Source organism: Lissotriton vulgaris, chromosome 8 (assembly GCF_964263255.1).
Source record: "Lissotriton vulgaris chromosome 8, aLisVul1.2, whole genome shotgun sequence".
In the NCBI taxonomy this organism is placed as follows: Eukaryota; Metazoa; Chordata; class Amphibia; order Caudata; family Salamandridae; genus Lissotriton; species Lissotriton vulgaris.
In genome coordinates, this window is record NC_141696.1 from 1,228,037,622 (window position 1) to 1,228,049,948 (window position 12,327).

The following is a 12,327-nucleotide window of genomic DNA, read 5'->3' on the forward strand; positions in this document are numbered from 1 at the left end:
CGTGTCTGCGTGAACTCAGATTGTGGGTGAGTGTTTATAATGGACCAGGAATGAGCGCTCTGAAGTTGAGATTGAAGGCACTAAAGCCCACCAAATTGTCGGTCAGTGGGTTATAAAGTTGTTTATAATACTTGCTCATTCAATCCTGGGCCTACCTGAAAATCGCACAGAGCAATACCAATTGTAATTGTGATTCTTTGCGAAAGTGTGTAAAAAAGGCACAAAAGTATCAACATTCTGATTGAGAGACAGTAAGAGTAAATGCAGTTCTTACAAGTGAGTGTGCTATGTACGTGTGTAGGGTAATTAAGAAATAAATGCGTTGCGAGGAAGTACTTGCAGAAGTGAGTGAAAAAAAGATGACCCTAAAGGAAAGAGATGAGGTGTGAAATACTCAGATAGAGGATTTCAGAAAAATGTGGGGAGCAAAAGGACGTAGATGTCTGAGAGAATTCAGAAAAAAGCTTTGTGGAGGGAAGAATGGGAGTGATTGGGACACTTCGAAGACCACCCCCCCTTTCACAGACCTTAGTAATGTTAATTAACCAACTCACATTTCCAGAATCTAAAAAATGTCAGTTCCAATTATTCACAACAAAATCATGGTTTCTCATTTATCCCATACTGCTCACAAGCATTGGCATTTATCTGTTTTTGTGTGATATGTCTGGTTGCAATAACAGAAAGGTCACACAGCGGCACCAAAATACTGGTCAGGTGGTACTCTAAAGGAAGCAAAGGATTTTAGGTTTTATATTATAAGCCGCGCCCTTCATTACACAAGCCACGCCTAATGGAAAGGATTCCTAGTAATGGTTTTTAGGCCACGCACCCTTTAGGGACCCACTCAACTTAAAGTCAGGTGTGTAACCTTCACGCCTGATGTCCTGGCAGAACTGGCTCCACATCTTGCTCTCGGGTTGGATGATAATAATAACAACACCTTCCTTGCAGTATACGGTGTTTGGTATTCTAGACGGTCATCATGATTAACACGGCCACACAATAATCATGATAATGCACTAGTGCCCCATTCTTAATTAATAGGAAGTGCAGGTGTGGTCTTGCTCGTGCTACCTCACCTTAGAGTCCACGGACAGGAGATGATTGGTCATATCAGGCAGGGAGACATCGAAGCTGGACGTCCTTGTGTTGAGGGAGTGTTGGTCCGCGGAGGGCGTGTCGCAAGATGTGGAGGGAGAGTCCATGTGGCTGGTCTCATCTGATGGAGAAAGAGTCATGATCTGTACAAATAAAAACAAGAGATGAGGCGGCGTTCATTTACCTTGCAGGTGACAGCATGCACCAAGCTGGCATTCCAACATTCACACACAGCGCTTTCCATTTCTCACCCTTTCGCAGGCAAGGCACTTGCAAGCATAGCGCACTCTTCACTACTGCAACACCACACACGCAACATCAAAAGCAACAGAGCAACTGAAGCCGCCTCACATAAGACCTAGCGCTGTAGATGCATCTATATCACTGCCTCTAGGAAGCGAGCAGATCTGAATGCAGTCAGGCCGCTCTCTACGCCCACTCCGGCTCACCACACAATTTGCCGCTGTTTCGCAGGCAAGGGACTTGCAAGCATAGCGCACTCTTCACTACTGCAACACGACACACGCAACATCAAAAGCAACAGAGCAACTGAAGCCGCCTCACATAAGACCCAGCGCTGTAGATGCATCTATATCACTGCCTCTAGGAAGCCAGCATATCTGAATGCAGTCAGGCCGCTCTCTACGCCCACTCCGGCTCACCACACAATTTGCCGCTGCTTAATGTTGCACTTATCAGATGTGGAGCTTCCTGTGTTTGCAATAGCCGCAGATGTTCTCCTGAACATTGTAAACAAAGGGCAACATCTTAAGCCAGGCCAAGCAGGCGAGAGGCTCAGACCTCCACCCACAGGCTGCGGCCCCAGACCGTGTTCAATGTTTGGCTTGAGTGGGCATGGAGGGCCTGGCAGGGCCGCCTTACCAGGTCTGACGGCTCCAGGATCTGGCTGGTGGTGAGTTCCTCCTCCTCCGACGACTCGTCCGAGTCCTCGTGGTTGCTCTTGCCGAGGCTGGGCGTGCTGCCCGAGTGCTGGCTCTGCTCCAGCAGCTGCAGGTCGCACTTGTCCAGGCTGTCCAGCGACCGCCTGCGCACGCCCCAGTTGAAGTTGTCCACGCTCTCGCCCTGAAACCACACAGCAGGCAGTGAAAGCTCTCTATGTTTGTTAGGACACAGCGCGGCGCGAGGCAGTCTACAGCTCGGCTTGCTTAAAGAAACTTTTTTTTTATTACCATCAATGCAATCTATTCATTCCCCGAGTTTGCCGTAGAAAAGACTGAAAACATAAAGAGAGTTTTTATTCGTGTCAAGTTGTGTTTGCCAGTCCCAATCTTCCTGCAGACGTGCGGAAAATGCATCAGCGTGGAAGGGCGTTGCACAAGTCACTGAGGGGTATTCTGCTGGTATTGTGTACTGAGGGCTGGCAACTTCCTGTGCTGGTTGACAGCCAAAGTTTGAGAAATTAATTTGAACGGGCCCGAGGCAAGGGGCGGCACTGACTCACCTACTGATTCATTCATCCTGGCGTGGATCTTCTAACTTTGCAGGAATAAAATACAGTGACTCTTTTTGTATTCCGCCTTTCTCAGGTATGCAGAGAATGACGTCGGTGCCGTGCCCGCCCTGGTCTACATAGAACTGCACCGGCCCTTTCTTTGAGTTACCTCGCTAGTTTACCACATTTTCCAGCTAATCTAACACCCCCATTTCCACTCCTTCAATTCTATCCTTCAAGCAGCGTGTCGCGACATGAGCTGCCGAGTTCATTAGTTACATCGGTTCAGCACCCTAGTTCGTCAGCTCTCCCTCAGGGCCTTGTAGGGCCGTGCTTCCTCCGGCATTAAATAGAAAGATGACAACACTGTTTACTTTAGCATTGGCCCTGCAGTGTTTTGCTTGTGTCGGCTCACGCCAGTTCATACCTCAAAGCAGAGGAAACCAAACAGTGCTCCCGGCGCCACGCCGGGTTTACTTTCCAGAGCGTCCTGCAGTGCCCCCTAGCGGTTCATTAGCCCTACTGAAAGGCACACAGTTGGGGGGGGGTTTATTCACCACTTTAAAAGTGCATGATAAAGAGCTGCCGAAACCATTTCTGAAACAGTACTTGAAGACCACCGCTATATAACCTTAAACGCGCTTTTTAAACGTCTTCCCCCAATTTTTCTGTGCCGGTTGATTTGTTCAGTATAATTTAGACCTCTGCAATTATGGGCTACGGCTAGCATGCTCCTATTTGTTTTATCTTTTATACCCAAAACCTTTAATTTTGTATTTAACCCTAGAAATGCATGGTCTTCCCTCATGCTGCATACTTAACACACAACAGAGGAATAGAGCTTATTTTTTTACTCACTCACTGTGCTTGTTTTTTTTTTTTTTTTTAAATGTCGTTTGAATCTGCTCAAATAAGTTGCATTCGGATTTCGGCTTATATTTGGACTATATTCTTTTAGGGGCGTACCCCCACTACGTCAGATCTACACCATCAGCAGTCACTACATTGGGCATGATGTGTCAAGGTTATACCCATGGACCTAAACCGATAACCGTAAATAATAGTTTAGCGCCTGAGACTTTGCATGCTCTGGTGCCACTCTCACCGGGCTTCACTGAACCGTAGCAACAAAAAAGTACTGAGCACTAAAGGCATGCCTTAAAGTTGAGCCTTTAAGTTGCAAAACCCTTTGATCAGGAATCGTGTCACCGAAACCCCAACTCTGATTCGATCACATGGCAGGGAAGTCAATATTTTGTATTAATCTTACTTGAGTGCTGCCTTCAAAATCAAAAATAAGCTTTACAAAGAAGCACCACCAAGAGCAACATTGCAATTCAAGCTTACAGTTCAGGACAGTATAAAGCACCTTCATATATTTTTTGACTAGTACAGTGCTTTTTTTCACATAAAAGTAGCTATGCATGAATTAATCAGAACCACCAGGAACTCCCTTACCCAGATATGGAGCCCCGCCCACTGTGCCATCAGAACAGTCCCTGCTCATCACTGGGAATGCCCAACAAGGCTGAAATGCGCCTGGCATTGCTTGCCTTTGTCCTTGTAGAAGGGGTAAAGCAGTACAGGCGGGACTGTAACCTTTGGGTGACCTACAGCCACTTTTTAATATTATTTGTGCCCTTCAGCAATGGTGTGGGCAAGACGAAATTATGGGATGGAATGCTACCAGCAAAGTTCCAAATGATTATGTTTAACTCAAACATCACCATCCATCATTATTTTTTATTTGTTTCATGCCTAGTCCTATCAAAGCCATACATTTAATCATCTTTCCAACTTCTGCACTAGCTTTGAGAAATCTCACAGTGTATTTTAGAAATCACCGATTTAACTACTTTTCATGAAATCTGATAGTTCATGATGGCAAGTTGCGACTACTGGTGAGGCATGCCATCATCTGTTCAAGTGTTACAGTTTACAATAGGTAGAGAGAATACACAAGTCAAGTCAAGTCAAGTCAGAGAATTTATATAGCGCGCTACATACCCAGAGGGTCTCAAGGCACTTGAGGAGGGGAGGGGAATTACTTGTCAAATATCCACGTTTTAAGTTGCTTTCTGAATTCTAGGTGGTTCTGGGTAAGGCGAAGGTAAGTGGGAAGTGAGTTCCAGGTTTTAGCTGCTAGGTAGGAGAAGGATCTACCTCCCATGGTGGTTTTGTTGATGCGAGGTACAGTGGCAAGGGCTTGGTTGGATGATCGAAGCTGGCGGGAGGGGGTGTAGAAGGACAGTCGTGTGTTGAGGCATTCTGGTCCGATTTCGTAGAGTGCTTTGTGTGCGTGGGTTAGGAGCCGGAAAGTGATCCTCTTATTGACGGGAAACCAGTGGAGGTTTTTCAGGTGGCCAGAGATATGTTCTTTACGCGGGATGTCTAGTATGATCCTGGCTGAGGCGTTTTGGATTCGTTGGAGTTTTTTCTGGAGTTTAGCGGTAGTACCGGCGTAGAGGGTGTTTCCATAGTCCAGTCGGCTCGTGACCAGAGCGTGGGTGACCGTTTTCCTAGTTTCGGTGGGGATCCAACGAAATGTTTTTTTGAGCATGCGAAGAATGTTGAAGCAGGATGAAGAGACGGCGTTGACTTGTCTGTTCATCGAGAGTGAGGAGTCCAGGATGACGCCCAGGTTCCGTGCGTGGTCTGTCGGGATGGGTGCTTTTCCAAGGGCTTCTGGCCACCAAGAGTCGTCCCATGCTGAGGGGGAGGTGCCTAAGATGAGGACTTCTGTTTTATCTGAGTTCAGTTTCAGACGGCTGTGTTTCATCCATTCGGCTACTTCTTTCATTCCTTCGTGAAGGTTAGTTTTGGCGGTGCTGGGGTCATTGGTGAGTGATAGGATCAGTTGAGTGTCATCCGCGTAGGAGATGATGTTGAGGTTGTGTTGGTGGGCGATGGCCGCGAGGGGGCTCATGTAAACGTTGAAAAGGGTGGGGCTGAGTGAAGATCCTTGTGGTACGCCGCAGATGACTTCAGTGGCCTCTGACTTGAATGGTGGAAGGCGGACTCTCTGGGTTCTTCCGGTGAGGAACGAGGTGATCCATTCTAGTGCTTTTCCTTGGATTCCGATGTTCCTGAGGCGTTGTAGAAGGGTGCTATGGCAGACTGTGTCGAAGGCTGCGGAGAGGTCGAGGAGGATGAGGGCGACTGTGTCTCCATTGTCCAGTAGAGTTCGAATGTCGTCTGTTGCTGCGATGAGGGCGGTCTCCGTGCTGTGTTTTGCTCGGAAGCCGGACTGTGAGGAGTCGAGGGATTTGTTGGCTTCGAGGAAGGCGGCGAGCTGGTTGTTGACAGCTTTCTCGATGACTTTGGCCGGGAATGGAAGGAGCGAGATGGGGCGGTAGTTTTTGAGTTCGGTGGGGTCCGCTGTGGGTTTTTTCAGAAGGGCGCTGAGTTCAGCGTGTTTCCAGCTTTCCGGGAAGGTGGCGGAGTTGAGGGAGCAGTTGATGACGTCTCGGAGGTGCGGTGCTATGATGGAGTCTGCTTTGTTGAAGATGTGGTGAGGGTATGGGTCTGTGGGGGATCCTGAGTGGATGGAGTTCATCAGGCGGATGGTGTCCTCAGTGGAGATTGGGTTCCAGTCGTTTTGAACGCAAGGCGTGGAATCTTACATCTTTGCCTGGCCTACACTGGTAATCATTGCAGTTGCTTGAAGACCATGAACATGTGAACAGGCATCTTGGCTTTCGGAAGTTAAATGCGCTGCAGCATTCGGCCTTTAGTAAAGAGGAGCCTTTGAGGGTTTGAATAATTGCACGAAAAATCACACTTTCTAAATCAATTCTAGGCAAGTCTAATGTCTCGGCCACCATTCAACAGATGAACATGGTTTACATTTACTTGCAAGTAAAGCTGGACATTGCATGACTAGACAATGGTCCTGCAAAAAAGATCAAGGTTGTATCCAGAATCCAAGTCTTCACGTCAGAGTTTTGCAGACTGGTTACTCTGTCACAAACATGATAGACGTCTTGTCTGCCCATAGGATATAGTGCACTTGCAATAAGGCGGGCTATCCATCACGTTTGTGATGGAGTAAGCCGTTCACCAAATTCTAAACCAGGCCCCTAGCCTGCAGAGAGATAGGAGTTGCCTATACTAACCTTTCAAAGTCCTAACTCGTTGGGCATATAGAAAGGAGTCCACCTAACAACAGAAGCTTAGGCATGGTTGATTCATTTTAAGATTAGACCAATTAATAAAAATGTAAGCTATACCTCTGTGAGGAAATGTAATTTCCGTGAGAACAGATATATGCGTCTTGAATGCTAAGTCTTATTAACAATCAATTTTCCCTCTTGAAGCGTTAGCCATTAAATAAGACCAGCCATTTTAAACAAAAACAAATTTGAAATATTTTTGAATTATGTGAGGTTTAGGACCAATGAACTACAGTCTACCAAAACACACAAAGTAGAAATAAAGAAGAGAATTATTTGGTACTTAAAATAACAGGATTACAGCAACGCACAACAATAAGTAGCATTCACGTGTTACAGACAGACATCATCATCTTACCTGAAGTTCCTGGAGAGCAGATACAGTAAATGAAAAAAAGACAAATAGAACATCGATTTACAATTGCTGTATAATAAATTACTCGAGGCACCATGGGGTAATGTCATTTGCCCTGATATTTATACAAAAATGACTTTACATGACCTTATAATGTAGTTCCACCCCTCTAACTACCACTATCTGAGTAACTATCCAATGAAAGATCAAGAACAAATAGCAAAATATATGAACAAATAAAAAATGCACACCCCCATGCTTTCCATAAATCTTTAAAAAATACATCAAATAATTTAATAGGAGTTTGCTACATGTCTCCTTTTGATTACATCAGGGCACTTAAAAGAGGAATGAAAAAATACAATATGGCGTCATAAGAGGATTAGAGTCCAGTCGGACTTGTACATAACCAGGTCTCTGATTCTTTGATCATGGTCCATGTTCTGTACTGGGGTCAGTTAAAGGCAAAAGTCTAAATAGTTTGATTTTAAGGAGCTTCCTAAATTGACAGCAGATATGTTTGGAACTCAAGGTCGGTCTGAGTGAGGGCATTCAACATTCTAGGCCCCCATACCTTCAGTAATCTGTCTCTGTGGTTCATCCATATCAAAGTTTGTTGTTTGATTTAATGGGCGGACAATGAGTGGAGAGCTCTAGACGTAGGGCTCTATAATGAAGCATGCCACAATATGTGAATGTGAGTCCTTTTAAACCATATGGTGGTTTTTAGTTGGGGCATCTGTATTCTGGATTAACCTATCTGGTGCCTTTTGATTTCTAATGGTTGGCTATATCTTTGCAGTATGTCGATGTATTAAGACAGGAAGGTGAAATAACCATCCGCAATTCTTCTACCTCCCCCATCTGTGAGAGTTCTCTCTACACTTTGCCACTCCTCTTTTCCGGCGGACCGCCACTGATATACTTTCATCACTACATTGAGCCGCCTCGCTTATGACTAGCTCTGTCTGCAAAGATGAAGATCTCAGAAATGGTTGTTAGGAATTTTAGGCATTTAATCCCAGAATGAGATTAAGTTCCTTATTTCTCAGACCTCACTCATGAGGTTTATAATCTAAAGAAATCACAACAGTTGCATCAGATTGTGTCCCAAACAAAATACATACTCTACAAAAATGAAAACTCTAGCATAGTCGAACACTTGTTGGACATTTCAAAACATTTCACCAGCCCATTAAAAAGATGTACTACCTATCACTTAAATAGGTAATAAATGGGCATCAATTATTATAAATAAAACATTGATTTGGGTACTGGCTTGTCTTCAGAGGTTGTACTTCAAGTTTGATTTTTAAGCACTGTCCTCTTCTGTCTGTGTTGTGAGAGTAACCCTTGAAATGTTTGTACCAAGAAAATATTAAGTCTATACTACCACCTCTCTGCAGGAGTTTGCTTTGAGATCTTTAGAGTAACACCCTCAGATTTCCCTCATCTACTGTAATGGCAAGTGTCCCATTGATAGTTATCACCATATTCTGTGTTGTGCCACAGTCTGCCTGGTGAGGGATAAATCGTAGGTAAGGGTTCCTCAATATGAATGTGGTGCCGGCATACTGTACCTCTCCATCCTCTAGTTCCACATCCAAGAAGTCGAAGTCCCGAAAGACCCTGAACTGCTGCTCACTGTTGGTGTCGTCCATGATCTCCTGCTCCCGCACGCTGTCCTCCGAGGAGACCAAGCTGGCCTGGTGATCGAGCAACTCCAAATCACCACAGGAAGAAAAAATCACCTGCAATTCAAAACGGGGAGTAAGCAAAGGATTTCTGCAAATTACTGCAGCTGATAAACTGCAACTGCTCATCAGGAACTCTGTTTGCAGCTCACACCTAATGCCTTGCACAGCTATTATTAGAAAGCTCTAACATTATTTACTTTGGCTTGGTGCCCCCAAGCTTGTATAATAACATCCATTTTGTGCTGCTGGAACATGTCCAAGAGTTTAGCTCTGCTCATTTTCAATGACAGAGCTTTTTGGTGAACGCGTGGCTATCAAAGTGCTATTACGACAGGCACAGCGGATTACAAAAGTGACAATATGATCAGCATTTTTTTAAGAGAAAGAGAAATGATCTGCAACTCTTGTACCCAAATTGTGTGTTGACTATGGTTTTGTCTATTTTCAGTAGCCACATTGCAGCTTTAGTGAGCCACCCTGACAGCAGACCAGCCGAAAGGAAACCTAAGACTTTTTTAGTTTTCTGCAGAACTCTCTGATAAGGACATTGAAAGTCAGTAATGAGAAGGGGAGAGTGTTAACACTATTAAGGAAGAGCAAATACAGTACGTATTATTTGTATTTACCTATCTGTTCACCCATTTACCTAACCAGGTTTGGTGCCCCTCAACCTTTAAGGGACATTTACGCCATGTGGAGTAGGCATGTGCCTCAAAGAGACATCCAATACAGAGGGACATATCGAATTGCTGTTAAGCCGGAATACCAGAAAAACAGCGTGGAAGTTACTGCACAAGACAACTACCATCTGGGTAAGATACAACTTTTCAACCGACACTACCTTTTGCACTGGTCTTATCTATCCACATATGTATGGAATTAGAGTAAAAAGTGCCTATGCTACATGTACATGTTGACTCTCACCAAGTCCACTGTGGAAATGGACCACACCAAAGGCAGTGGCCGACTGGGTCTACTGTTATCGATCAAAAGCACCACTGTGATGAAAGTAGTGGGGTTGTGAACTCTAGCTGATCAGGCAGAGTACATCTAGACCGAAAATGACATATTGAAAGGGAACCCATGAAAGATGTGCTGAACACAACAGAGATGAAAAAAATCAGACTTTGTTATTATCATTCAAAAATAATACTGAACCAGAATGTTTAGCAATTGCTGTTTGGATTCCTTAGCTCTTGGAGCAATGCCTTTAAGGTCGGTGATGAGGAGTGCACTTAGGGTGGCAGTGGAATGTTTAGCACTATTTGCAGAGAAGCCTTCTCCTCTCTGCAGCTCAAGGGTACGGTTTAGGTCCATTGTATATAATGCCTATTTCATGACTAACTACCTTTTTGGTTCTGGGAACAGTGAGTTCATATTATATTCTTAAAAAACCTTTTATTGGTTTTGTTCATTAAAGGTACAATTTGACGGGAAGGTTTCAGATAACACATTTATCTCCAGATTTTGGTTCACCGATTTGCCTAACAGCGGAAATTGTTTTATATCATTGCAATTTGCCAAGCATATTGTCTCCTTCCCTTTGACAGTACCTTGTGGGGAATTCAGCATTAGTGGATTATGAACAAGGCTTGGACAATGGGGTCTGCCCAAGAGACCAAACACCACCCAATGGACAGTCTTCCCACATACCATTCATTGAAGGCCACAAAGCCTGCTACAATGGTTCCCAGATCTGCCATCAAACAGTTTATTTTTCTCCCCAGGCCTCCACAGTAGGTGATGTGTGGCCACCACACAGCTGTATTATTGAAGTACCCCCTGCATTACATTATAATGATACTGCAAGTCACAGAGAAGTTCCTTTATAAGGTTATGGAACATTAAAGTGACTTGCAATATCCTTATCATGTACACCAGGGGGTACTTTATTTCATATAATACACGGTCACACCATCACCTTTCCCAAAAACCACTTAGAACCTTGGTGTAAAGCTCTTTTATATGAAATAGGGAGCATGTTTGCAAACATGTAGAATAGAAACCACTTGTGCAATATCAAACACATCAAAAACCTGTTCGATATTTGCGGCAAACAGATATTAAAAACAGTTAAAGACAAGTCAGTTAAAAAAAAATGCTTCAGTAGCTCGGAACGAGTAAAAGAATGCAGAAAGGTACTAGATTACCTCTATCTACGGAGTGCAAAGAATAAACGTATTCTCTCTGCTTGTCGCTGTAAGCTATTAAAATAGAGCAGAAGAATGAAAAGCAACGCTCCGTTGTCGCTGCTTTAAATAGCTGCTTCAATTCTGCTCTGTGACCTGAACTGGCTTTCCCCTCGGCTGCTGGCTCTGGCAGGAGGCATTGTAACGTCAGAACTCAACTCTAATAATATATAGCAATCAAGAGTTGACGTCTTTTCTTATAATCGACAACTGGGTGCGTCACAAGTCATTGATTACATAGAAAAGAGAAACTGCCATTTATACAGGGATTTTTACCAAGGTACAGTATCACTCTAGAGTGTTGTAGTTTTGCTGCATCAAGTCTGGTGTTTGCTAGATCAAGACAGAAGATTCGACAAACCCTGCTGTGATGCGCTATGTTCATTTCTACTGGAAGCGGAACCTGTTGGGACTATCTTCCTTTGCATTCATTTATCTGGACTTCCTCACTAATTGTTCACTCCGACTTTTCTTCGCTCCTTTTCCCCATCTTCCTCGTCTTTTTTCTTAGGCTCGCTGCCTTGCTGTTTTCTTTTGCTTCCCACTTGCCATCTGTGTGGCAGAGTCCATAGTGTGCTCTTTAGTTTCCCCCCTGCCTTGGGTCTGACTAATTGAGATATTTTGAATCAGACACAACCGGGTTGTAAAGGGCAGGCAAGACCAGAGGTCTCCCCTTTCTGGTTTCTGGCATGGTCAGATGGTCTCATCCTGTACACATTAAGGGACCAGCCTTTAGTTGTAGCCGTCTTAAAAACACCTGACTAACCAGCATTGGACCTAAATACTGGGGCGAGATTAAGTATGCTGCCAGGATTAAGGGGATATATCTCCTAAGCAATGAGGACTGGCCACCAATGTGTGAAAAAAGTAAAAATTAAAGACTCCTGACTGTTCTTCAGTCACTTCGCCAGGTAGTCTTGGGGAAATGCACAGTGGATTTATCAGTTTATGCACCCAGCTTCGCATTTGGTATAGTCACTCTATGGTTGTTTTTTCCCAAAATCAAGGTTATGCTAAAGGATGGGAAAGCCTTTCACTTCATATCTGCCGAGGTGTTTTATCCCATCCCATTAAAAGTGAGGAACAAAACATTTTGGTTTTCAGATGGGCCTCAAAATGCATGTCTGTTCAAAATATGATCTTGTTCTTCTCCGTTAATTCCAATGCGCTTTCATTCAGCATTATGGTGACAATTTGATGAAAACAACACTTTAGCAAACCACATATCTTTTGATATTAGATATGCCCCAGTTTGGCAAGTAGGGCATTCATACTGATAAACCAATGTTTCACCCAGAGGTTTCAGCTGAAGTTCAGGCTGGAAATGAGAAGCTATGTCAAACCCAGAATTTCTGATTCA

General features: G+C 44.2%; 1 protein-coding gene across 6 annotated transcripts in view; it reads right to left on the minus strand.

The window, feature by feature from the left end:
* FRY (FRY microtubule binding protein) overlaps positions 1 to 12,327 on the minus strand; it is a 674,187-nt gene that overhangs the window by 90,179 nt on the left and 571,681 nt on the right. For all 6 annotated transcript variants that reach the window (XM_086935130.1, XM_086935129.1, XM_086935133.1 and 3 more), the window contains exons 51-53: positions 8,662 to 8,832; positions 1,984 to 2,184; positions 1,083 to 1,244 (exon numbers count right to left, since the gene is read on the minus strand). In XM_086935130.1, coding sequence (XP_086791256.1) covers positions 1,083 to 1,244; positions 1,984 to 2,184; positions 8,662 to 8,832 — 534 coding nt within the window. The remainder of the gene's footprint in view (positions 1 to 1,082; positions 1,245 to 1,983; positions 2,185 to 8,661; positions 8,833 to 12,327) is intronic.